The 27185-nt window shown below is 40.1% G+C and overlaps 1 protein-coding gene across 1 annotated transcript in view; it reads left to right on the top strand.

The window, feature by feature from the left end:
* The window catches only part of CPA6 (carboxypeptidase A6), an 84863-nt gene that overhangs the window by 34567 nt on the left and 23111 nt on the right, over window positions 1-27185 (top strand). Inside the window, exons 2-6 of the mRNA XM_040586674.1 lie at window positions 4185-4260; window positions 17476-17600; window positions 21106-21220; window positions 22159-22260; window positions 23075-23179. Coding sequence (XP_040442608.1) covers window positions 4185-4260; window positions 17476-17600; window positions 21106-21220; window positions 22159-22260; window positions 23075-23179 — 523 coding nt within the window. The remainder of the gene's footprint in view (window positions 1-4184; window positions 4261-17475; window positions 17601-21105; window positions 21221-22158; window positions 22261-23074; window positions 23180-27185) is intronic.

Here is a 27185-nt window from a genome sequence, read left to right as displayed (position 1 = left end):
AATAACTAAAAGGCAGAGAATATACATAACGCTATGTAGAAAATACAAATGGTGCTCTCTTCTGATCAGCATCTGCTTTAATACAGAAAACCATAAAGGGCTCAGGAAGTTTTGTAAAGTTCCCTTTCCAGATGTCCCCGTCAGGTCTCAGGAAGGAGCCCAACCTTATTTAAGTAGTTTTTGTTAACAGTATTGAGTTCCTGGTTGAAACTCTTCATCCCAGTAATGAGGAGAGATTTAAAAATTAACGTTTGAATATTGCTTAACATTTTGACTAGCAGAAGAGTTTAGCAATGAAAAGGGAATGAAGCAACTGTTCTATCATCACAAATGATATCTGATGGCATATTGGGAGTTGATGAGAGGCTTTCATGCTGTAGCTTTTTTCAGATGTGTCTTTCAGTGTGTAACTGGTTCCCTAGCCTTAATGAACCACTTAAGTGCAGAAGCTATGGCAGCTTGTTCCCATGAACTATAATCCCTCCTCTACCATTAGGAATGGATGCTTTAAAGTGGGGATTTATTTTCTGACTTTTTCTATAGGTATTTTATTTATAACATACCATTCCTCAAACTGTGTTTAAAATACTTGCAAAGCCTTTGTAAACATACTTTTATTGAATCCATGGGAGAGGAGAGGGCTGATTAAGGTTCACATTAGTAACGAAAATAAAACAATAAGAAGGATTTTCCTGAAGGAAATGAGGAATTTACATAAATACAATTCATGCCATGTAACTTCAGCATGAAAGTTTCATGAGAGAGAACTACTAATTCCATCAATAAAGAAGTTGTATATGTGCTGCAGGATGGTTTCATTGAATCCATCTGGTCTGTTCATAGACGAGTAAAACTATGAAGTAAATGGAAAAAAGTAAATTAAAAGAGCCAAAGAAATAAACTAATAGGTTTTAGTCCCCAGTGGCAGCAGGGAATATCACCCTTCCCAGGCCCATGTAGCACAGTCTGTGTTTCAGAAATGGCTGTGTCATTTTTCATGCTGTTCTTTAAAGTAGAAGGGTGTAATAAAAGAAAAAAAAAAGACATTGCATGTCAATGCTAGCCAACAGCTGGTCACCCATTTTGCTCAGACACAGGGCTGTCCCTGGGGACACCAGTGGTCTGGGTTCTACTCTTTGTACACCACTCTCATCTGGTCAATTAATTTAATAAAGCTTGTTGATTGCTCTTTGCAAAAGCTTTCAACTGTGTTTACACATAATTCAAATGATCTCACTACATCCTAGCTTTAAATTCCATTAGACTAGTTGCTAGGGGTAACTGGAAAGTTTGTCCTGATGCATGCAAAATTCTGTATTATTTTTACAAAATACATCCCATCTTGCTGTTTGTTTAGAAATTTAAAAAAATAACTTAAAAAAAAAAAAGTTCAGAGACATCATGGTTAGAAAAATAACCTTGCCTGCATAAATCAGCAGAGTGCTGACATACGTCTGCAGGCAACACAACTTTCCCTAGATGTATACATGATCACTTGCTTCTTTCTCCTCAACAGCTAGACGTGAGGGATGGCAGGGGACCTCACCAGCTGGTTCTGTTTAGGGTACAGCTGCCACTTACCCAACCACATTAGTCTGTAATCTGGTAGATTTTGGTGTTGGGTCTTAAATACTGGGTTGGCTGTTGGCTTTCTACCCTGAATGTTTAATTTCTTTAGTGTGAAATGTAACTAGGAAAGCTGTAGAGCAAAAAAGTGACCTCAGGATTATGTTCTTTGACTGGTAGATACTAGGAGTAAAGCTGGATTTGGTGTCTTTTCTTTTTTTGAAGAATGTATAGTGATTATCCACTGACTGGCTAGCCTACAGAAGTGAGTGTTATCAGGCGCTTCTTAGGAATTCAGTGTATTCCTGTATCTTGCACGCACAAAAAATGAAACTGCCTTGTCATAATGGCTTAACTGTCTTTTCATAAAATATTAACGGTACCAGGTATGCTAAACTGCTTGCTATGAACTCTCTAGAAGCAGACCCAGGCACAGCTTGAGGCATTTCCCAGCAATGTGTCAAGTGATCAATCTGTCACAGCACCAATATTTTCCTCTTTAAGGCAGGTCTTTCATCACATCGGAAATGACAGAGTTGCTGAGCTAATCCAAGACAGTTTAGAGTGATGTGTATTAATTCAAGACCATACCTAAGTGATATCCATTCTTTCAAAATTCCATTACAGCTGCGTAACACATGCCTAGCTACTTATTTCATTAAAATCTGGTTTTTATATTTTGATTGTCCTAATCCTTCCAGAAATGTCCAATGAATCTTCTTTAGTTACTTCACCTTCACATGTCCTAGGCAACCGTTACTTTTTTTACCCATTTCCTTCTTAACAGCAATTTAATACTCTGAAATAAATGAGTAATGGGAAAGAATATTACTGGTTTATGTACGATAGATTAAAATAATCTATTTTCCTTGAAAAGATGCAGCAGTTGTAGTACTCTAAGAGGCTTATTCCTTTTGGTGTAAGTTCATATGCAGGAGGATAAACTTGGCTTGGAAACATAGTAATTTCCCTAAAATTTTAGAGCTGCTAAATTACGAGTACTTTCAGAAACCTTCCTTCTTAGGCATAGACCATTTGTCAAGAAAAGTAAACAGCAACCAAGCAGAATGGACTGAGGTCCACATCTCTGGGTACCTCAGTGTTATTGCAGCCGTAACCTGGACTGTAACTGGACCAAAAACTTTAAGGCTGTGCAGCTGTTGGAAGGAGTTTTAAGGAAGGACTCATCTACAGGGAAAGGTCAGCAGGGGTGAGAACCAAAACTGTAGAGCTCGGACAGAAAGAAGGATCAGAGGCTAACCAAGGGGAGCAGATGTTGAGACTAAAGAATAGGGGAAGGGAAAATGGCTGCCAGAAAGAGACGGAGTAAGCCACTTCAGAATTCCTTATTTATTAGTAGTACTGAACCCAACAACCTGTGCATTCTTCTGAACCACTTACTGACAATATTTAACGCTTACCTATATATGTATTAAGGAGTCTTGCAACAAAGGTGAGTCCTACCAGAGCTGTAGCTGCAGTTCACCAAGGGCAAGACCTGGTGCCTGTTTGCTGAGAAGAACAGCAGCCTGGGAGCCTTCCTAAAACAGTGAGGCCAGCAAATGCACACTCACCAGTGTTGCTTCTAGTTTACCAAATGTATTCTGAGCAGACTCAGAAGCTTCAGGAAAATAGGAGAGCTCACAATATGTTGAAGGGACACATTTCTCTCAATGTCAGGGGAAATTCTACTGCATAAAATTCCCAGATAATAAGGAAACTGGAGATAAAGAATTTTTTTTAAAGGGAGTTCTGGCTTCTGGATGGAACTGTAGAAATAAAGACATGCTTGACCTCCAGGGTCTCTTGGGAGAGGTACTGGTTATCAACAGTACAAATTCAAAATGGCATTGGCCACGCACATTTATTTCAGCCCTCTTGTGTATGGATTATGATGATGTGTCTTAGTTATGATTATTTTTATGGTCTCTAGCCTCCCATAGTTCATGACATGGGTGGTCGTCACTGAATGGACAGCTTTTCAGTTTCTTGTTTCCTGTTTGCAAAATTGCATTCATTGAGATCCACTAAAGAGAGTGCATAAAATGAGCTGCTATTATCCAGAACCTTCTGAGCATTTATGAACAGTTATTTACTTCACAAAATGTGTGCAAGCTTTAATGGATAAAACAAAAGGCATGCCCCTGTTAATGAAGGTCACTGCTCTTCTAAAGTCAAGTTCCCTCTGTAATGCATGAGAATGCGGGACTGTTCAGCCAATTAAATGTTTAAATATACAAAAGCAATGTATCTTATCTTACATAATCTTGTCCTCAGAAACAGATTCTTTATTTCGGGAAAAAGTATAATTGTTTTGATCTGAGGTAGATATTCAGTATGGAAGATGTCAGCCTGAATGATTTAAATTAGAAGGAATGAACAAAAGCATTTACATAGAAATGGAGGGTCAAGCTGACACCCTGATCTGTGAAGAGCAAGTCATTTCTATGGAAGTACATAATACAGGAAGCAAGTTTAGAAGCAGAGCTCCACTTCACCTGACATTTTGCAGATGCTGAAAAAGAAAAAAGTACAGTAGCTATATGAACTTATTTACTGTTGCATTGTGCTGCTGCAAAGAGCCATAAAATGTCAATTCAATGTTCTGTTATTGGCAGTGATAAAGTCATACGAGTTGTTCCTGAGAGCAAGAGGGAAACACAGATCCTGAGGGCTGCATTTAACAGGCTTAAGGTGAGTTTGGTTATTTTCATCTTCTTATTCTGATCTTTATTGAAGACTGTAGTGGCTTAACTGACATGGCTTTCATTTAGTATTTCAAGCTATTCTATACTCTGGAAAGTAGCCTTTGTTCATTAAGTTCCTAATTTCTCAATAAAACAACATAGGAGTTAGATTCATAATGCCTGACAATTTTAACAAGAAACAATGCCTTAAAATAATATAGGTGCCACATTTGCAAATTGGCTTTTTTTGCTCTTCTTCCTAGCGTATATAGTTGCATGTTTCATTAGATGGCTGATGGTTTTATTTAAAACACTGAGTTAATTCAAGATGTGAACACACATAGGAATAGGAAAAAGGAAGTGGCTTTAGTCTGAGAATCTCTCTGGCAGAATAATTTTCAAGAGGCAGTTGAAAGAGTATCTGTGAGACTCAATAGCAAGCCAAAAACTTTCTTCCTTGGCCTTTTCCTGCAGCTGTAAATGAAAAGCAGTGGTGCTGCTGTAGCAGTGCAGTACGAGCACTCTGCAGCATGCTGCTTTGTGGGCACAGCTAACAAAGGCATGGGCAGTCTTTCCACAGCAGCGTGGCCCGTTATCTCAGAGGAGGATGGGGAGTATCTGTAAGACAGGTCTCCAGCCCCTGCAACGGCATGGGAAGGACTGTACTGTGACATGCAGTGCCCTCAGGCACTGGGAGAGGGACAAGCCTCATTAATGGTCTCCAAGACACAGCCTAACCAGAGCAGAACCAGTGAAGTAGCAACTTGATCACTATGTTGTTTGTTCCAGGAGTTGAACACAAGTCCCAGGCTCTGTCTCTTCCCCTGTGAGTCCTGCTTGAGCCCGGCAGGCAATAGTTGACTTCTGCCTGTACCTAGGAGAGTAAAGGAGTTTGATGGGCAGCCTTTCAGGCACCATAGACACCAGCTAAAGTCATTTGGCACAGCAAACTCAAGGCTTTGTTTGTGTCTGGATGAAAAAAGCTCTGTGGGCATAGACAAAGGAACATGTTGGTAACCTTGGCAGTCTGTGACATACAGTTTGGGGTCACAGCAGAAGAGCAGTGGTATCGAAGTGTTGGGAGTGTGTGCAAAACCTCTAGGCTGCTCACTGCCTTCAACTCCAGCAAACTGTGAGGCAGTCTCTGATGTATCTGTGTCTCCGCTGTTGAAACCTCATGTAAATGATTGTGTTCTCACTGAGGCAAAGAATGAAGATACATATAATTTTCTAGTCCAGTAGTTAACATCTAGAATAGAAGTACATCAAATATCACTCTGCATACCAAAAAGATCTTAGAAGAGCTCTTACACCCTCCTGAAAAGCATTCCATCTTTCAGTTATGACGAAGCTTTCTTGCTACTGTTTCTTGAGAAAATGGACAGAGCTACCTTAGGTACCTCAGCCCAGGAGAAGGCTTATTGCTGCGAGTACTCCAGCAGTCAAGACAGCTGCCTTACTAGCTTTGAGTAGGAAGGCTGAGGCTCTCTTCATCACTTCCGCATTTCTTAACAATATGTTCAGTTAGTTCCCCACTCAAGATGCTATCTTTTGTAAGTCCTATTCTTAAGACACCCAACCAGTGCACATGCTGCATAAGGAATTTCAATGTTCAACAGAGGCAGTGTCGCAATGCTATGTATTGTAGCATTTTGTACTGGTAATGTCCAACTCTCCTAAAGAATATTGTCTTTTATTTGTTTCTGCAGTGCTTGCTAAGGGCCTGACCCTCAGCTGTGAATGTTACTGTAATACCCCAAAAAGGGATAATTGTTTTACTCCCAATTACGAAAAAAAAATCTAAGCATGAACCCAAGAAATGCATATGGAAGCTGGTTTTTGCATTAATTTCTTCCCCCTGGATGCTGGAACGTAAAGAGGGAGCACATTGTGTTTTTTCCTTTCTCCTCATATTGCAGACCCTGCGAAGCAAAAGGGTTACTCACCTTCCTGCAACTGTTTCTCATTACAGAGCTCCCTTAGGCTCCCAGAAAGAGATTCCTTCACCCAGTTCCATCAAAGTAAGAGCAGTAGAAACTTGAATAAATAATTGCATGCTATAACTCTGAGAGCAGCATAATAAAATTTTGGCAAACTGCATCAAAATCTGACTAGTTAATTAGAAAGTGATTGATTCTGATGAAGTAGTATGCTGAGGAGGTTGAAGGGAAGATTCAAATAAGAGAGAGTATTGACACAGTTTCATGAAAACAGGCTAGGTTTGCCTGCATTTCAGGTCTTGGGGCTCTTCCATCTGCAGCTGCTTCACTGCCCATCTACATGGGGTCAGACAGAAAGAGACACCTGGGGGGCTAACAAGTAATGGATATGTTTAACATTAACTTATCATTATCTCCCCCCACCCCCACCCCCAAAAAATATCTCAGGTTATTCACTCATGAAGGAGCAAATTGACAGTGACACTTCTTAGAATTGCCAAGTACTTACAATACCAGTAAAAGTCAGTAGTGGCTGCAAGTCATCGGCCCCTCTGAAGAACTATGTATTTAGAATTGTGCCATGTTTTAAGTCTCCTTGTCAGTCTCCCCTGTCCTTCCCCTGCCCCTCAGGCTTCCAGAGTTGGAAACTCAACCAGCAATGGACTTACGTTCAATTTTCTAAGCATGAGCTTTAAGCACAATGATGATAATGTGCTCAGCAGAAAATAGAAGACTGCAACAAAAAAAAAAAACAAACCACCAAAGTGCAAAAAAAGCTACAAACAAAGCCCAGATACAGTTCTGTTGCTGTCTTAACACAGTATGCCTGACAAACAATAGAAGTATGAACAGGGAGGTCAACAGAGATACACAAATTGCTATAATAACAAGTACTGCACTTTGGATTTTTATGTTTTATAGTCAGAAAACCAGAACTGGTTTAAGACCCATCTTTGAATCCATTTTGGTTTGAGCAGTAAATTAATACCAACCTGTCATATTACTCACATGTTCTGTTCCTCAAGGGAAAAATAAAACTGGAACCAGGATCCTTTCAAGACACAACAGTTTTGTACCTAAATAGCCATCAAATAGCAATAATTTCACTTTTTTTTTTTTTTTCCAGAGAAACAATTTTGGGATTAACTGCTAGTAGTTGGTCTATTGAAGAACACTAATGTTTTATTTAAAGCCATTTGAAAACTTCAGCCTGAGTTATGATATGGCCGGATAGTATTCTCCACAATTGTCAGTATTAGAACAAGAAAAGCCATTGAAAATAACAGTTGCATTACTTTCACTCTTGAAGTGAGAAGGATATCTGCACTTGGGTTTAAATTCAGATATATGTTTCTCTGACCTGGCAAGTTGGTCTATTAGAGATGAGGTATATTTCAAAGGTGCCAAAAGTTATGCTCTCTCTGTCAGTAGTCCCCATTAGTCAATCCAAAGAAATTACAGTGCAAAAGTCAAGTTTGGGGAGTGCACTTTTCCCCCAGGGTGATCCATGCACAACTTAAATGTTTTGAATAAATTCCCACAACAGTGTGAACACATGAGTAGGTTCTGCACGAATGGATCATATTCTTGTTGCAGGGTTTCCTTGCATACAGCAGGCCATCTATGTTGGTAAGGGAAAGAGCAGACAGTCCCTCCTGTCCCAGGCTCCTTCCTCACTGTGTCTGGTGGAGGGAGTTTTACTATAGATGCGTGGCGTTCTGTGTTTATTCCAGCCATTTCCGTCTGCCTTTAGAATCTATACTTGTAAGGCAGAGTCACTTAGCCTTTGCCTTAAGCCTATCTTTGATAATCCAAAGAATTAAAAGGAAAACTCATTTCTGTCCAGTTAAAATGGGTGTATCCTTCTGAAGGGCCATATCACAAAGAAGTTTGAGAAAAGTATCTTGATGGTCCTGTTACAAAGCAGTGTATTTCAGTGTCAGGCAGAGAGTAAAGCAAATGCAAAGGTACAACCTTCTTGTCACCCACTGATTTGTACAAAGGGAAGACGATCAGGAAGAAAATAAACAGGCACTGGAAAGAGTGGCAATGTACCTTTTCACTCATTTTATCTGCCTGTTTCCTAATTATCCTTACCACGGATTTTTGCTGAGTAGATTCTGTCATTTGCACTCTGCTCTAGCTGCTTTCTTTCAGAAACGCCAGGGTAGTGCAGAAAGAAGTGGGGAGAGCTTTGCCTTCTGCCACGCTGAAGCCAATGCCATAGAATTCAGCTGACTTCAAGGTCCATCCATTTTGGGAAGAGGATCAGAGGCAAAAGGAGTCCTTTCTTGAATGCGCATTTACAGAAACCTACACTGAAACATCTTGGAAGGATCATCTTGGGGTTGGCTATATGTTTTGATGTATTTGAAGTATTTTAGAATATGCCCCCAGTAATTAACTTAGGCAGCAGTGGCAGCCTAGCCACAGCATAAGAAACAAAACTCGCAGAAGTAGGATGACTACTCAGGGGCTTTAATCCACATGGAAATCTTTTGATCTCAATCAGGACTGCTCTTTTACCAATACTTGAACTGTAAGATTAACTCATACACTTTTACAGAAGATATAGTCCCTTCAGACTTTTTAAACTTAGCATGTGGAGCTCCTTAGGAGGGATATTTGCTCCCACTTTTTTTAAGAAAAAAAAAAAAAGTCCATATATACTGCTTAGTGTAATAAACCCCTGAAACCTGCCTGAAGTGTATGGGCTGTGCTACAGTACAAATGCCATTGCTTAAAATGAGTGAATAATGGGTAATGAATGTTTCATTCCGCACATTTAACTTTTGGTTCATGAATTGCCCAAGGGCAAATCACATTAGTCATAATCACTTGCTGAGTAATTTCCACAAATTAGTTTTGGTCTGTTGCTCCATTGCCCACTGTGCTGTGTTATTAATCATTATTATAAATTGATTCCTTCACTGGCTGGTTCTGTTAACTGCTAGGTGACAAAATATTGCTTTTTTCTCTGATGGGGTGAACATAGCATGTAGGCCTGCACTGCCAGTAAAAATAGCCAGCTCTACAGATTAAAATTTGTTTGCTGTGAGTTCTGGAAAGTTGCTTAAACTTGCATGTATTCAACCAATAAACTTATCCACAGTAACAAAGCAAAAAGGAAGCCTAAATGTACTGAGACTGATTGGCTACCATCCCAGCCTGCAGAGCAGCAGGAGATGGCTCTGGCCTGACCACCCTTGCCCCAACCAGGCAGAGCAGGGTCCTCTGGGCTCCCCCTGCCAGCCCCACTCTTTAGGACCACAATACCACCGTCTTCCCAGAGCGAGTTCTCAGAAAGCTCTTATGCATCGTGCTCTGCTGTGTATTCAACTGTTACTTAGGGCAATACATATCTGAAGTCATAAGAAATGAGGCAGGTGGGGAACAGTCATGCTCTTTTTTCAAGATAGGAGATGCCAGTTTCTGGTTTTCACTAAGTGACAGGGGTAGTACAGCTGGGAGAGGTCTTTGGTATGTATACAGTAGTGTTTATCTCTTGTCTCCAGCATGTTCCTCCATCAAGTTTCTTTCAGTTTCTGTGGGGAAGAAAAGTAAAAGCCTGGTGACTGTGCTTCCCACCAGCAGCATCACCCCACACCCTTGAACACCTTTTGCACAGTCCCTGTGCCAGAGACAACTGGAGCACATGTGATGGTGAGTGTGACGAGGTAAATGATGGTGGAGCTCCTCCTCCAGCTTTCATGTAAGATGACAAGTATGTTGCATAGCAGTCTTAAGGAACATTTTCATATTGTTGTGATAAACTAAAATGCAGCACATTCTTTAGCAGTTCAAGTGCAAACTCAGGGAGTTATTTATTTTCCTAACTATGGATCACTGTCACAGGTTTTGGATTGGCTGCTGCTCTAACACAATCACAGGTGCCAATGTTAAATTTTAGATGTTCTACTGCCGTCCTTTGCTCTTATAAATACTCTCTCTTTTTATAACTATGATAAAAATCTTTGTTCGTGACCCGTGTTTTCATACCAGTCATTTGCAAATTATTACAGTAATCAACAAACAAAGGAGAAATATTTAGGATGATAGTACCACAGTGACCTGAGTATTACAGAGCTGCCTGCCCTTGGTCCCTCAGGGCTTGTCTTGTCCAGCTGTTGTCTCTCTGCCCCATACACCTCTCCAATGACTGGCTATTGTCTACCGCTCATTTAGGAGACAGTTTGAGGAGCCTGTTGCTGATTTATGAGCCCTTCCATGGTTTTAATTCTGTTGGACCTGACTGACAGAAACAAATGTCATATTCCTAAGTGCTTTGCTAAGAAACCAGGATTTGCTCAGGTTCTCAGACCCAGCAGATTATGTTGACCTGCTCTGGAATTTTCCTTTATAAGCATTATTTTTGAAGTGCTACTTCATTTGAGTCTTGACTGATAACTTCTGCTCCATCAGTGGTCTACAAGCACTTCTTACCACATATGCCTGACCGGGATTGAGGCTGTTTGTATATGTAGCAAAGAAGCTACTGCTCTGTGAACATTCCTGGCATAATAGAGTTAGACCACTCATTCTTCAGTAGCTTTTACAGAAGAAATTCCTGGGCACAGCCAGGCACTTTTTTAACTTTGGGAGGAGTCAGCCTAGCAGGCCTTGAAGCCACAACTCCATTCCCTTTTGTTTGTTTTCTAGCCCCTACAGCAGCTGCTTATTCATTGTAATCCCTGAACTGATCCTGTCATTGCAGTTCAGGGAATCAGAAAAATATCTCATAGGGGAAAAGGATCACCTGGCTATAAATCTGATAGTTTACAGCTCCATAGGCAAATGCTGAAAAAGGCTTCAGGGAACAAAAGCCCGTATGAAAATGCAGTAAGAAAGCCTGTGAGCCCAAATGGAGCTGTTCTTACTTTGCAGAAGGAAAGAATTAGCTCACTAGCCAGAGCTGTGTGCATTGTACTTTGCACGTACAGCAAATATATATATATAGCCAGATGCTTTAGTCATCAGTACAGATTTTACCCTAATTCAGAGTTAGAGTTCCAGTCAGATGTGCATAGAATATTTCAGATACGCAGGGAACATTGGGTGACAACAGAGATTGTTCATCAATATATCAGAATACATGTCTGTAAACCGCTTGCCAGGCTCAGAAGGAAAATACCATTCCAGGAAAACTTTACTAGGAAGATGCATGACAGAACAGGAGAGCCCAGGTAGTAAGTGTGTCCTCAAAAGATGCAGAAAGGCTGGACTTCTGAGATGGAAGGAATCTGCTTCCTCTTTTACTAGTGAGGAGGTCTGAGTCTGAGCTCAACAAAAGTCATCAACACAGCCCCAGTGGGAGCAGGATCAGACCCAGGGCTTACTGTTCCATTTCTTATGCAGTGCAGCAACAACTACAAAATGAACCAAGCCATAAATAGTTTAATACAAAACAAAATAGGGTTTTGGTTGGGATTTTTTTAATGAGCCTATTAAAGACTGTCTCATGTCTTTCAAATGTATGTAGCCCAGTGGCATCTGTACTTGTAAGAATGGATATTCAATTACCATATAATTGTGTATGAGTTTTTCCTCAGTGACTCTCTTGAGGAATAGCCTATGAGTTCTTTTCTGCAGTGTAGAGCCCTGTGTAAAATTACACCAGTGTGAGTAGAGTGGCAAGACCATTACGGTGTTCCACAAAGATCTGCAAAACTCAAAATTTCAAGCTGTGCATTGTTCGCATTCTGTTCCTGCCAGTGTTATGGCTGCTGCAATCCCATGAACAATCCCAATTTATTGGCACATTTGTTCTTACCAGCCTCACTGAAAAGCAAATAAATACTGAAAAGTTAGAGCCAATTAAACGTCTAGTGTGCTCAATCAGAAACTTAAATTACTTTGCACCAGCAACTAGGGCTACCTTGTAAGACCTAGAAAGCACAGGTAATGCCACACTTAATTGCCACTGGACCATTTTGCTGCACATAAAGGGCAGCTGAAGGAGATTTGCAGTCAGGACTGTCAATTAAGTTCCTTAATTGGCAGGAGCAAGTGAGGATGAAATCAGTCCTGATCCTGAAAATATTTGCAAGGGTGAAGACATTAGAGAGAGCAGTTCTACTCTTTCCAGGTGAACTATAGCACAGCTATAACTATCCACCAGTGTCAGAGTCAACTGGAGTCATTCTTCATTCTTTCTTTGCAGATGTACCAACAGAAGCCTAAAAGTCAGTTGCACATCATATATGTGTATGCAAGGGGTGTTTCTGTACATATATATATGTGACTATGTTTTTCATGTGTTATGTGATGAAGCCTCCAACGGTCAGACCTCTGACAACATCAGTGAGACTAGAGCAGTTTCTACTTCTTCTGTTCTCTTGCATTCTGCTACCAAGTTCTTAACTGAAAATGGATCTAATGAGTTGCAGGACTGCTTACGGTGTTTATGTGTCTATGCATGAGCATATGAATGCAAACAGAAACCCCATACATCCTGAGAGAGTCACGCTGATAGAGCCCATTAGCAAAGAGCATCACTGCTTGAATTACTGACCGCATATTCCCTTTTACAAGAGGCTCAGAAATGCCAAGCCATTTCAACTGATGGCATCATAACAATAATCATATTCTGAACTTTACAGTTGACAGCATTTCTCAAAGAAATCTGTTCATAATGACGTTAAGGACAAGGCCAACTTTGGCGTATGTATTGCTGTATAGAACTCAGTAAGTATAAAACCTGGAATTGCTAGGTAATAAGGCATAACAGAATTACTGTCTTCCTGGGGTATCACACAGATAAATCATGTAAACAATTTTGTCCAGATAATAAATACATGTTATGGCAGGTTTGTCCTAGTTATTTTCAATGACAAGCATCAGTCATTGAATTTGATTTGATTGATACATGATCATAGACCTGATGAGAGTGCTAAGCATCTTCCTTTCATGCTAAATGGAAGATGAAATAAAACATCTGTTTCCAAAAGGGTAGTGAGGAACCACTGGAGGCTACTGCCCAAGAAAATGGCTTTAATTACAAAGTATGCACTGGACTAAGCCCTGTGGTCTAAAGAAGCTGAGGATTTCTTTCAGTGATTTGAATGAAAAAAAGGATTGTGGGATTTGTGCACCCATGAGTGTGTTCCTGGGAAAAAGCGAAGAGACTCCTTTTTTCTTGGGCTACGAATACACAGGCACAGAACAAGCTGGAGGAAAACCTGGAACTAGTGAAGAAAAGAACTCCCTGCTGTGGTTTCTGTCTTGGCAGGGCAACAGAGGTTTATGTACATCATATGTGATACATAGGATTATACCAACAAAATGTTTGTATTCTTGGAAAATTGTTTGCATCATTTTTAATTTTGGAAGAAATTCTGAATTCTCTTATTTCAGCACCAAAATCTTTTTAAAATATTTGTCCCTTTGCCTTGTGCTAACTTTTCATTCACCATATTGACCAAAAGCTAGAGACATGACCAATGAGTTCAGGGTTGCTGTAGCTTGGAAGGTGCCCAGGTAAAAGCTGATATATTTATACTCTTGACCTGTCTTTAACACCTTGGTTTCAAGAGAAACTGTCTACAAGGAAACCCAGTGTTGGCTTTCCTAAGCACAAGTTGAATTCCATGGACTTTTGGGACAAATGAGGTTGAAAAAAGAATGTGCAGTTAAGAAAGAATATTTACTATGTAGTCATGGTGAATAATAATAATCTCTTATACCTTCTTCATTAAATAAAGCAATAATGTGTTTAAATCATCTGGGGAAAGGGAGCTGTCCGTATACTTTTACATACCATTTCTTCTCATAAAAAGCAAGTCAGGATGCTCATGCCTCCAGTGAGATTCTGGGAAAGAGCATTCACTCAGCATCTGCAGATCCACTGCTGTCCCTGAGAACAGGTATCCGAGTCACACCTGTGTGCAGCAGCAAGTGCTGAGTAATTGATCTCTAGGTCCCAAGTCTGAGCCTAATGAAAAATCCTGCCTGGACTCTTCTTATTGTCCAGAGGCTTAAAACATCCCAAGACCCTCTAAAGGCAACCTGCTGCCTGACAGATAGGAAAAGATCTGCAAAGGAGACAGTTCTGCAAAGGAGATGAGAATATTTTAGATTTGCAGACATACTCTAAAGCGTATCTCTTCTCCTCTAGCCTCAAGATACCAGGTGAATTGTGAGGTTCAGATATTTGGCTGTGTGTTCAGGGGGTTCTGTAGGATTTCTGCATCTCTTCATTTTGTAGCTAGAGAATCTTCTCCCCACCTAGTAAATCCCACCACCCACACGGCAAATAAATGTCTTTTGGCACTGACTGGTACACCGTGCATACTATGTAATAGCTAATGTGTATTGTGTGGAGACAACAATATCCCATTGCAGATAGTAAAGAGAGTAGGAGAACAATAAATAGCACTACCACTCAATAGCCAGCAGAGCCCAGCATGGAAATCCCAAGGCATGCTTGCCAGAGGAATGATGCTGAAGAAGGAGGAGTAATGACTCTGGTGGAGCCCTCAGTATTGATGGGAGCTGTAATGTTGAAGTCTCCTAAAGCTGACGGTGAGTAAAGGATAGTTGGACTGGCTTGGTCCAAACATGCCTGCTCTGAAATCCATCATCTGTCAGTTTTCATGCACTGTCTCTATGTCATGCCAAGGACAAGCTGAAAGCTGCAATATAAATAAGATGCCTGTTGGACAAATGTGGTTTTTGTTACATGCTTTATAAAGCAAAACCAAAGCAATTGAAGCAGTGTTCTGGGCAGCGCAGGTAACACCTCCCAGATGAGCACCGCATGCTTTGTTTACATTGCAAAGGATGAGAATTGAGACTCAGATGAAACCAAACTACCCATATAGGGAACTGAGTTGAAGAGTGATTTGCATTCTAAAAATGGATTTTTTTGTGTTACTTCCAGGACAATACCAGGAGTGAGATACTGCATCTTTGCCAAAAGAGGATAGCGGTGTGTAGTATACGGCTGATTTCATTAGTTAAGATTGCTTCTGCTTTTGGTATTCCCTTGCAGCCAGTAATGTGAGGGACAATTTGAATACCTCAAAAATCAGAAAGCTTCATGATGTTGTAACCAATAGTGTGAATATTGGTTGGGTTATCCCCTCTGTGATGATGGACAAATTTCCTAAAATTAATCCTATGTAACTATGAAGAACAAAGATGAGTTTTAGGTGCATCTGAATCATGGTTTGGGTTGGGGGTTTTTTTGTAACTTGTATTTTCACTTTTGTGTGCTTAGATACTGCAGCTGGCCAGGAGACACTTGCTTCATGAAGTTGTTCTTAGCTTGTGTATAACAATTTGTTGTTATTTTTGTGGCTCAAGCAGCTGATGGATGCAGTCTTACTCCAAGAGCCACACATTTACCCTCTGTGGTGTGTATTTTTAGGGATGAATGTTAAAAGTCAAATACATATTTCTGATTAACCATGTGTGAAATCAGCCATGTTGAATTTGGGGGAATTTCACTGGATGCCTATAATTAATCAAAATATGAGAGATAGATAAACTAACAAACATACGGTGATAGCACAGTGTGAGAGGATTCTGATTTACAAGCAGCATTTAGCACCATTTAATTCAGGAGTTCAGTTTCTACTGACCATCTGTCATAGTTGCTGTCAGCTTCACAGGGCTCACAAACTTTGCCAGTCCTGGTGTTAGACTTCAAAAAACACTGTGCCCACCCGCCACTATCACACGGATCCATAGACCATATTGTGGCAGCGTGAAACAAAGAGTGGGTTTGGCAGGAGTAAAAGAGGTTGCCCCTGTTTTCCGGTTTTTCTCCTTCCAAAGTAGCAGGCATTTAATTGGATTAATTGGACTAAAGTCACTACTGCTTGAAGAGGTAGCATCAGGTTCTGTCAGATGCCTTGTTGGTAATCAAAATATTCTTACACAGGCCCATTTGAGAAATGGTGGGGACTAAACTCCATTGCAAGATTGTACTCCATACAACACCAGGTGAAATGCATTAGATATTTCCAGATTAGGTATGTACATGAGATATATACAAGTAGATAATTGTATGGCATACAAGTTTTCAGGAGCTTTTAAAATACAGGTTATGAAAAACTTCTTAGAAATCTGGAAAGTAAGTAAGGCAAGGGACACCATGAGCTATATCCATGACTTTTGTCAATGCAGCCTAGCACAGCTGATTGCATGAAATTCAAAGGATATTTATCAAGCATTAATTCTTTTAAAATTCTCTTTTAAGAAATGTGGGGACTTGGTAGTCCCTATCAATTCCCCTTTTTGTATTCAGCTCACAAACTTATGTATCTTTAAGGCCTGTGGATCTTGACATAGATATTTGTCACATTGACACAGAGGTTGTTGCTGAGACTCCTTTCCATAGTCTCTTGTGACTATGCAGCAGCTCTGGGAAGAGTTTTGTTAACTTGTGTTCTAATCGCTGTCCTCACACTGCCTGAGGAGGAACTGTTCTTACCTGCGTTGAAGACTATGTCTGTTGTTGGTACGGCTGAGCAGTACACCACCATTTTGCTACAGGGTGCGAAACACTTGAATTTCAAATCCCTGTTTGCGAACATTCGTGCTGTCTTGAAAATTCATGTTCTGGATTAAAATTTCCAAGTGTTTTTCAGATGTGGCAACAAAAGAAAGTAAAAATGGACAAGAAGTATGCCTTAGGTATAGCACATTAATAGCTGTGATATCATGTAGTAGCTGTAGTTTTTACAATGTTGTAATAATTTGATTATCTTCATCCTGTTATTTTGACATTTCATATAAAATTGTTGGGTAGATGACAGCTTTCTTCATAGTGGTGGTGACCTGTTACTAACCTTTGATCTGCTTATTATCAAGAGTAAAACTTGGGTACGCTTTGCAAACAACACTGGTATATGCTGCACTTTCTACCTCTCTTCAAGTGTTCTTTTCTTTTACTGCCCCAGTGAACAGAGAAAATACCTTGTGAAATAGAAAAGACTCATGGTCTCCATAGGAGCTAATACATAGGGAATGTATAGTAGTCTGAAGAGGCTCATGTAGTTGGAGATAGCTTTTGTTTCAAGCTGTTGGAAGAGGCATATTCCTGAGACTGTTCTCTCTTCCTATTGGCAAATCTCCCGAAAGAGTTGGGGTAAGCTGGATGCAATCATTCCTCAAAATCTGTTACATTAGCATAGATGTTGAGCTGGACCAGCCTATACAGTTTTATTGTCTATACCATTCCTAGAGTGTTTGCCTACGTAGCTTCAAGCATGCCATCTCCTGGATTTCCCCACCTACACTGAATGCATATGAATTACAGGTTGGTTCCTGCACTACAGGTGGACTTGTGGCAGCCCAGCAGCCCCTTCCACATCGTTGAAGGTACAGTCACCGATGTGCGAGTACCACAGAACACATCCCGAAGTCTGTTGCCCTACCTCCAGCAAGCAGACATCCCATACACGTAAGCCTGTGCTTTGGTTTCTGTGCCTTGCTCCAGGGATCTGATCTCCAAGGCAGGTCTCTGACTGCCACGCCAAGTGTGCTTGAAAACACACTCCACATCATAGCAATTAGACTGGCAGACAGGTAGACATTGCCAAGAAAACAACCATTTTAATGGGAGAACAGAAAATCTCCCACAGGCAGGCAGTTTTAATTAAATGTTCTCCTTTGGAGTCAAGCTGAAGTGTTTTCAATGTATATGAACTCACATCTGTTAAGAGAGGGATGGTAATTACTAATTCTACAGCCTGCTTTGTCTCTCTCTGTATTTAACAGGAGCAAGGTTTGTTTACAAGTGTACTGCAAATGCAGAGGCAAGCCTTCTTCATTAATTATAAAGGAATGTACTAGTTCTCTTTTATAACATTCCATTCCTCATGACCCAACAAAAGTCATAAAGAACAAATACTAAGGATCACATATCATTTATAGTGTTTCTTAAAAGCATTCAAGACAGTTTTGGAGTATACTTACCATTTCATAATAATCAATATGATGTACTAGACAAGCGTTACGATCTTGTCATTAAAGCCTTTTCAGTGAGATGCCTAAGCATCTGAATAATCAACCGTTGAGTTACTCAGATTCTCAAACATTTGCTGAATAAAGCCTTACATGAGGCTATTTATACTTAATGAGAAGGGGATGGCACAATTCTTGCTGTACATTATATGGACTCTTACCAGAATTGCACTTTTATTATCGCAATGGTCTTTTACTAATTTGTTGTTCTAAAAATGCAGAAAAAACATAAGGAAATTAATTATGCAGGCCTGATAGCTGAAGTTCAGAGTGACTTTCATGCTTCAGTTTTGTTTGTGTTTAAAAATGAGATGGGGATTTCACTAATTGTTTTCCTGTGCTTATACAAAAAATGTCCCCTGCTTACTGTGTCCCAGCAGTTGTATTCAATCTGCTGCTGTTCCTGCTCACAGTAATCACCTGTAATGAAATGACAGAAGGCCATTTTATATGTGTTATAAACACTCCCTCTACTTGAATAACTTTACTTAGGTTGCAGAGTGGAGTATGGAAGGGCAAGAACTGCGAGAGTGAAAGGTCTCTGCAGTTCACCTGAAACAACGTGCTACAAATACTAGGACAACATTACATTGATCTTCCACAGGACAAATTTCCTCTCTGACATTTGGTACACAAGTTGTGTGTACTTAGAAGGAAACCGGACAGCATTTTGTCAGCTCCAGACTGTTTCTTTGCTCTCCATCTTCGTCTCCCTGCTGCCCATTTTGGACTCCTTGTCCACTGGATCCCAGCCATCAGAAGCAAAACGCTGCAAAGCCTCAGACAAGCACGTGCTTGTCCTGACAAGCCTCCCGAGATCTGTAACTCCGCAAAAGCTGGGAGGATTCGCCATGAGAGCAGCAATAGCTATAGTCTGGGAGCGGCAGGAGCGGGGCTGCCAGGGCAGCGGGGCAGAGCCGTGCCCACAGCACAGCTGGGGTGGGGACCGCAGCCCGGCGCTGAAGTGCTGCTCCACAGCCAAGGGGGTGAGGCACCAGTCGAGATTTCATACAGGTCCTTTTCTCATGGCTGTTTTTCACAGTATTTTTTTGTTTTATTTTATTTTTGACACCCTATTTGCAAAGGAGTTTAAATTGCCACATCCCTTTTGGAAGTGGAAAATCTGAGGCAAACACCACGTAAAACTTCAGCTTAATGGAGTGACGCTTGCCTAAATTACGACTAATTTCTAAGGGCAGGAAACATTAAGCAGCTCTAATAATGAACAAGGTGAACAGCCCTCGCCTTTAAGACATGCTTCATGGTCCCAGTGTCCCATGACAAGAAGACGGTCATGAAAACAAGCCAAGCCTCAGATAAACTCTTACTGTGCCAAGTCGCCTCAGTTGTAAGTTCTCTGGCAATGAAGCCACTTAGATTGTGTTCAGACCTGAGGGATTTAAGATTGCCTTTGTTTTATAAGCACATATAGTACACAGTTGTTTAAGAGTAAAGAAAGATTATCAAATCTCATTTGCAGTACAGACACAGTAACAATCAGGAGTTGTGAAATTAAATCTGTTACTATAAAAGTGAACAAACACAGTTTGATCCTGGTAGGTACTTACACTAATAAGAGTTCAGCAAAGCAGGCACATATTTTTTTAACATACTAGATGTCCTAATGGCTTGAATAAAACCGCTGCTAATCTAACTACAGGCTTAAATGCGTTACAGTACTGGTCTTAGAGTGTATACCACTTTGCAAGTCAAGACTATAAGCTCTTAGTTTGCTTAATGAAAGTTGCTGATGTAGAACAATGTAATTCCTAATGATACAATTAGTTCACTAATACATTTGAAGATGTGGATAACCTTTACTTGGACATTATATGTGGATAGACCTGTTATCTTTGAGATATCTGCTGCACAGTTCAGTCAGAGCGAATGCAGTTTCTTTGTATTTTTCTCAATCATCGCAGCTAATGCCTGTAAAATTTTAAAATGTTGAATGTGACCATCATTTTACAGGCATGATGATTTAGTATGGTATGTTGATTGCACATTGCCATGCTTCGGGAGAAGGTGATCAACAAGGATAACTACCACTTTTACAGTGATGCTGTTATTGTTCTCAGTGACAATAGTCCCAGCTCCTGCCACTGCGTGATGGAAGGGATAAATGCTTCGACTTCTCCAGTATAATTTTATTTCAATATTTTCTGTATTATGTTTTTATATTGGTATCATTATTTCATTTTGCCATAGAACAGGAAAGTTTTCAGCTTACACCACTTTCTGCATTTTGCTCTTAATGCAAAAAACCTCTCACTTTTTATGTGAATTTATTTGATTTTCACTTAGGATTGTTTCATGTTTTTCCTGGGTTATTTTAAAATAATTGACAAACAATTATTGCAGAGTAGATAATGTGAACAATAAACCACACTTAAGATTTTTTCTTTGTTGTTTATTCTGTTTCAGACAGAGTGATAATGCCACCAAGTTCTTCAGTATTTTGTTTTCCCTCTACAACTTGTAGGTATATGTGGTGTTCCATGTCAGTAAAATAACTCCCGAGAGAAAGTATGTGCATATTTTTCTAAGCCTAAAAAGATTTTTTGAATGGTTTTGAAATCAATTTTTGAAGATCCATCATCACATAGTATAACTGAATTATAAAAGAAGGCAGCAAATGCTGCTCCATAAACAAATTACAGTGGTTTCTTCACATTGGCTACATTATTTACATCATTCTCTTTTATTCACTTCAGAAGCTCATTGTGGTTTTTGAAGGCACTGATACATTTCAAAGCAGCTGGAATATTCATTTAGCAGCATATATTCAAATAAGCCTGAAGCACTCTATTGTCAAGATATAGCAGATGAAGTAATGTCAGGATGGTTTAACTCCTGCTATATTTCTTCTAATTATGGTTGTTCTGCTTTAGCCTGTGTGTTCTACTAGTTTTTCAGTAATACCACTATCTTTTCTTGCCTAGGATTCTCATATCAGACCTACAGAAAGCAATAGAAAACCAAACTGGATCTAGGACATACAGGAATCGAAGGTCCCTCTCTGAGTATAACTATGAAGTGTATCACTCCCTGGAAGAAGTACGTGAAAAGTCATATTGTTCCTCATATCCACCACACTGTTGTTTCTAATAAGTCTAAGATTTCACTCTCACTACAAGTTATGGTTAGCTATTCATCTTCAGAAGTGTTATAAATGTTTCTTTCTCAAAAATATTCACATTCTTAAAAACACACATTATTTTAATATTTGTATTTAAGGCTTGTCTTTACATGTAACTATCTTCGACAGCTTCTGAGTTTTCTTCTTGACGTAGGTCTTCTACTCTGGTGGAATAAGAGATTCAATGAGTGATTAGTCTCACCAAGTCGTTTAAGTAAGCAATATGAGCAAATGCTTAAGTATTTGCACAAGACGCCCAAAGATTTAAAAACACTTAGATACAAATTCATATACAAGGGATACTATCCTGGATGAAACCCGGGTAAATAATTTCTGCCGGTTTCAGTATGCTCACATACACAGTTTCAGTCTGCAGCAGAACAAAGTCACTAGGCTGAGCATGGAGAGTGCAGCACCTTAGTGAGATCTGGTGCCTGTGAAACAAATATTGTGGGCATGTCAAGCTGTTCACCATCCTGTGTCCTGGCAGTGACTCAAGACCCCTAGAAGACTCAGCGACCTTCTTTGTTCATTCCATTAATACTTAGTGGGAATGGCAGATTAGCCCCATCCCCAGATTTTCGATGGGCAGCTAATGCATTCCAGTAATATCCAACAATAAAATGGGAAAAAAATCCCATGTGACTGAAGGCTGCATTCAGCCTCTGGAAACAGGGTTATGAGGTCCCAATGGTAATTCAAGTGTGAAAACAAAAGCAAACAAACAAAACAACAAAAAAAGACAAAAACTACAGGAAATATACAAAGGACTGGGAGCTGAGATTAATAAATGTGTTACAGTTGCTTCCCATGAAATGCAAAGATTGAAGCAAGGATTTTATTTCTGTATTTGCAGATCCAGGGTTGGATGTATCATCTGAATAAAACTCATTCAGATCTTGTTCACGTGTTCTCTGTTGGAAAATCCTATGAAGGGAGACCACTGTTGGTTCTCAAGGTAAAGATTAGGTAGTCATCAATAAGACTAAAATCTGGAATCAGGGACAGACTTTGTTGCTTATGTTATAGCATGTATGCTAGAGATGCAGGTTAACAGTGTTTCCTAAGGATGAGTTGCTAAGACACAAGTATCTCTGAATGTTATCTTTATTAAACAAAAAAAAGCCCAAAACCTGAAAAACTAAAACCCAAATCCTATTTACTTGTATTGGATATGCATGGAAGGAGATTACAGGACAAGTTCAATTAGCAGGATTTGGATTTAAAGGAATTGGGAAGTTTTGTGTTTATAGACAACTTGGAAAGCAGTTATGCTGGAGAGGGACCCTAGAGGTCTCCGGAGCCCTTCTCAGCATGTGCCAAATACGCTTCCTCCTCAGCTACTGAGTAAAATTTCAAGGCTGTGTGTTCTCAACTCAGATTATTAGGACCACAAGTTAGAAGGTGTCAGCAAGACACAAAAGAAATGTTGCTTTCAACGTACTTTCTTTACTCTGCTGTTGCAGAGTTCAGAAAATTAGATTCTGCATCAGGCTATTCCTGTAGCATTGTTTTTCCTCACCCTGCTGTATGTGATATTTGAGGATATCATTTTTCATAAAAGAGAGATTTTCTGTAGATCAGCTTCTTTGTCTTGGCACACCTGCATACCTTTACCTTGGCCATACCTTTGAAAACAATAAATTTGTGTGCCTTTATACAAGGAAATTCAAAACAGTTTAGTGTTTCTAATATTCTGTTATTTTCTCATTATTGTGTTTCACTACTGTCATGAGATCCATTGATATTTCTATGACTATTCACACTTCAAGTTAGGTAAAAGATCACGGCCCTACAAGAAAGCTGTCTGGATGGACTGTGGGATTCATGCAAGAGAATGGATTGGCCCTGCCTTTTGCCAGTGGTTCGTGAAAGAAGTAAGTGTTTAATGAAATAGTCATGCAGTTCCTTCAGTTCAATACACATTGTGATTTTGCTATAACCAATCTAACTTATTACTAATAAGAAAAACAACTAGCTATTGTACTGCTTTTTTTAAATTATTTGTAAAACACTTAAGTGCTTGACAAACGAAACTGATAGTGACAGTCAGACACAGCTAGGCACAGGACAAAAAGATGCCAGGCACATATTGGCAGACATATGAAGTAGGATTTTATTCCAAGACCTAAAAATGTGAAGACTGTAATTCTGGTAATGGTCCAGGTAAATCATTGCCAGTGTGTACTGTTTCAGATCAGTTCAGCAATATCTTTGCTTTAAGGACTTAGATTAAGAAAGACATTTATCTTTTCTGTAATTCTATAGGAACAGGAAGCTAAAATCCTAGAATTCTTTAGGTTGGAAAAGGTCCATGCTGGCAACTGTGTCATGGTTTTCCTGCTGCACAGTGGTTACCAGCTCCTCCTGTTTGTTGCCCACGCTGTGTGCATTGGTGTAGATGCAATTCAGCTGGGCTATTGATCCTGCTACCTTTTTGAGGGGTAAAACCCTAATTCCTACGTGACTATTCTCAGGCACTTCCATGGTTTCTAACACATAAGTAACCCCTTGCATCTTTGCTGGTGCATGGATCTCCATCCCCTACCTCCACTGAGACTACAGACCAAAGGACCTAGCTAGCACACTGTCCCTCAAACATTGGTGTGCTGCACCTGGGGCTTACTTCTAGTGAGCCTGGGTTTTTCCCTTTCCCCCTTCAAACCTAGTTTAAAGCTTTCAGTGAGCCCTGCTGAATCCCGTGCAAAGACCCTTTCCCCCCTTTAAGACAGGTGTACCCCGTCTGTCACCAGCAGGCTTACTGTCGTATAAACTGACCCATGATCAAAAACCCCGAAATTCTGCTGGTGACATGAGGTTTGGAGCCAGGTATTGATCTGCTGGCTCATCTTCTTCATAGACAGATTTCACCCAAAATGATGGTTTTCATATTCTCCAAATATCTAGTGGTTCCTTCAATGCTTCTTTGATCCTAACTTACTGGATTTATGCTCACTTTATCTTTGATGTCCAAGGTTTAGCCTTCTTACCCATCCATTTGCCATTTTTCAAGTGATCGGTGAAATCAAATGGCAATGGAATTTTGCTTTCCACTTGTCCATTACATTATTATTTTTTAATATCAGCACTTAATTTCTTCTAATTTGGGATTCATTTCAGATGCATGATATGTTTGCAGGATTTTGACATTTCCCCATAGCCAACAAACTTTTGTTCAAGATGGGATATTAGCTCCACAGTGGAGACTAACTTGCAATGCAATTTACAGAAGTCAAAGAAGGCTTCAAAAAATCCAACAGTGTGCTTTGGGTATTTTGCATACCACTTTTTGTACAAAATAAGGGATACAATTTTTTTTTTTTGCAAGGTTCTTCCTGTAAACACAATTTTCTCATTTTTCTTCCACCCCATCACTGTAGAATTCTACAATATATTAGTACCTCCTCTGACTTAAAAGATCTGCCTTTGATTTTCTGGGATCTCTCCACTCAGAAGAAAGATCCTGGCCCTGTAAGTCACTTCATGAGAGTAAACTTCTGCATCAACACCGTAATGCATTAGCTTAGATGATCATATAACCATGTATGGCCTTCCCTCGCAAGTCACAGCAGCATATAGGGCAAGTACAGAAATAATGAGGCCGCTACAATTTGGGTGAGCCTGTCAGCATGGCTTCTAATGCTTGCATAGGCTAAACCAGACCCAAGAACTAATCTCCAAATTTCAGTGCGCAATGATGGTGTGTCCTCTTATTAGGACTTGTGTCAGTGTAAAAAAAAAAAACTTTGCAGCTATTTCTGAGCAGGTTTCCTACCCAGGAGAACAGGCTGCAGGAAGATGCTTGAGACAGATGGGCAGTGGTGGGAAAGCGTGTTGCTCAAGTACATCTACCTTACCAAGGTTTTCTCCATAAAGCACTACAATGAGGCAGCAAGGTAAAAATCACAAGGTTTCTCTGTAGAGTTTACAGCAGAATACAGGCTGTGTATGTGTATATAAAAACCTTCTGGTTGTTATTTGAGGTCCTCAGAGAGCAGCTTGCTAGTAAGACCGTGGCGCTATGTTAAAACATTTTCCTAGATTAAAGAAAGTTTCTGCAGATTTCCTGGAGACTATAGGAATGTACCACCTTTGTGTGCCCATCTCAGTTGTGCACTGCCTTTGTTCACAAATTACATATATTTTCCTCTTTCCTTAGAGCAATATTTCAATCCAGCATTAAAGCAAAAATCATCAGGATAAGAACACATTATGCTCACAGTTTCCGTCATTATATTAAAAATGACTGGGAGAGGAAGAGAGACAAGATTATTAGATTGTTTGGTTTAGGATATTGCCTTTTGCATTAAATTAATTAGACATTTTTAGTAAGAACTCTGGGAAAACTCTCTCTCTGTGCTTCAAACTCTGCAATTCTCTTTTGCTGGTAAAATTCTCCCTTAAGCACCTCTGCAGCCCAGCAGCCCACTTTCCATCCTCCCTGGTGCTTATGGGCAGTTCTGAAAAAGGGCAGTCAGCTTGGAAACAGATTTTTCCTGGCATGTTTGTTGTCTCTAAGGAATAGCACCACAAGCCCATTGATTTAAGGCAAGCAAAAGGAAATGTTGGATTTATGTGATGTTAGCTTCTTTTCTAGCAGCAACAGCATACGTGCATCCCTTTACTGGGCAGGCAGCCTGAAATATTTTACTGAGCTTCCACTTCATCCTGTGGTCTGTGTCACTTGTTTTATTGAAGTAGCCATACTCCTGTGTACAACTAGGCTTTTCAAGTGATTTAGCATAGAAAACAACCTCAGTGTATGAATGTCACTTACTGTTCAAGCTCAAGACTGGGTGCTGCAAACTTGACCAGATAATTCCCATCCAGCTTGGAAGCCCTCAGCACCTTGCTTGCACCTCTGGAAGCATCAGCTTCTGCATGCCAGTGAATTTGCTGCAAGCAATGGGAGACACCATCTCCCGTAGGGTGGAGGTGCCACTGAGCATCTGGCTGCTAGTGTGGTTTGTCAAGGTGTGGGCAGTGAATCCCCGCTTTCTACAGAGCATCTGGAGTTGTTCAGCTCAGCAGGACCCAGCTCCCATCTGTCTAGAAATGCAGAGCACACTAAGGCAGATCAGACTTGGGAAACGAGGATGTGAGGCTAGTGTATGTGAAGGCAAGAGGCTGCCTGCCACACAGGCTTGTTCTGTGTTCAGGCAAGTACAATAGTTAGCAGAAAAGAACAGATGAACTAGAAAAAAAGGGAGAAAGGTGTAAAAATAGAAGTTAAAGATTAAAAAGAGAAAGAGAATGCACAGGAAAGGGGTTTGCATTATGTGATAATATAATTGAAAGTGCAAAACCATCATGCTTGCATTTTGAAACAAACAAAAGGAGAGTGAAGGCTATTGTTTGGTTTGGGAGTCTGATTTTTTTGTTTGGTTTTTTTATTACAATCTACTCCAGCATGAGTTCTAGCCTTGACTCTCTATTCCACAGGTCTAGGTGTTAATAACAGAGTCACTGTTTGTTTCTGCAGAAGGCATCCCTGAATGCTTCTAGTCTCTCAGCTTAAGATTATCAGATGTTTTACCAGGGTTAACAATACTGACAAACCCTACCTCATGGTCATTGAATTTCGTGTCAGTAAAGTGGATGCCCTGCACACACAGGTTTGGAGCTTTAGATACCAGCTAACAAGCCACAGAGAAATGTCTGTGTCTATATTGTAGTAGAATGCCAGTTAAGTTACAATGGAGTTCCACCAAACTTCAAGCCTTACTCTGCTGGAAAGGGGTGGAAAAAAGGCCCTGACTGGCAATATTGAGACCAATGGTGGAGTAGGGAAGCAATAGAAACTAAAAGGAAACGGAGCTGATTACATGTGGCCTACTTTGAAGGCAACTTGCAAAGATTAATGAATCTAATATAATCCATCCA

Source organism: Falco naumanni, chromosome 3, assembly GCF_017639655.2.
Source record: "Falco naumanni isolate bFalNau1 chromosome 3, bFalNau1.pat, whole genome shotgun sequence".
NCBI lineage: Eukaryota > Metazoa > Chordata > Aves > Falconiformes > Falconidae > Falco > Falco naumanni.
This window is presented reverse-complemented; position numbering and strand designations above follow the sequence as displayed.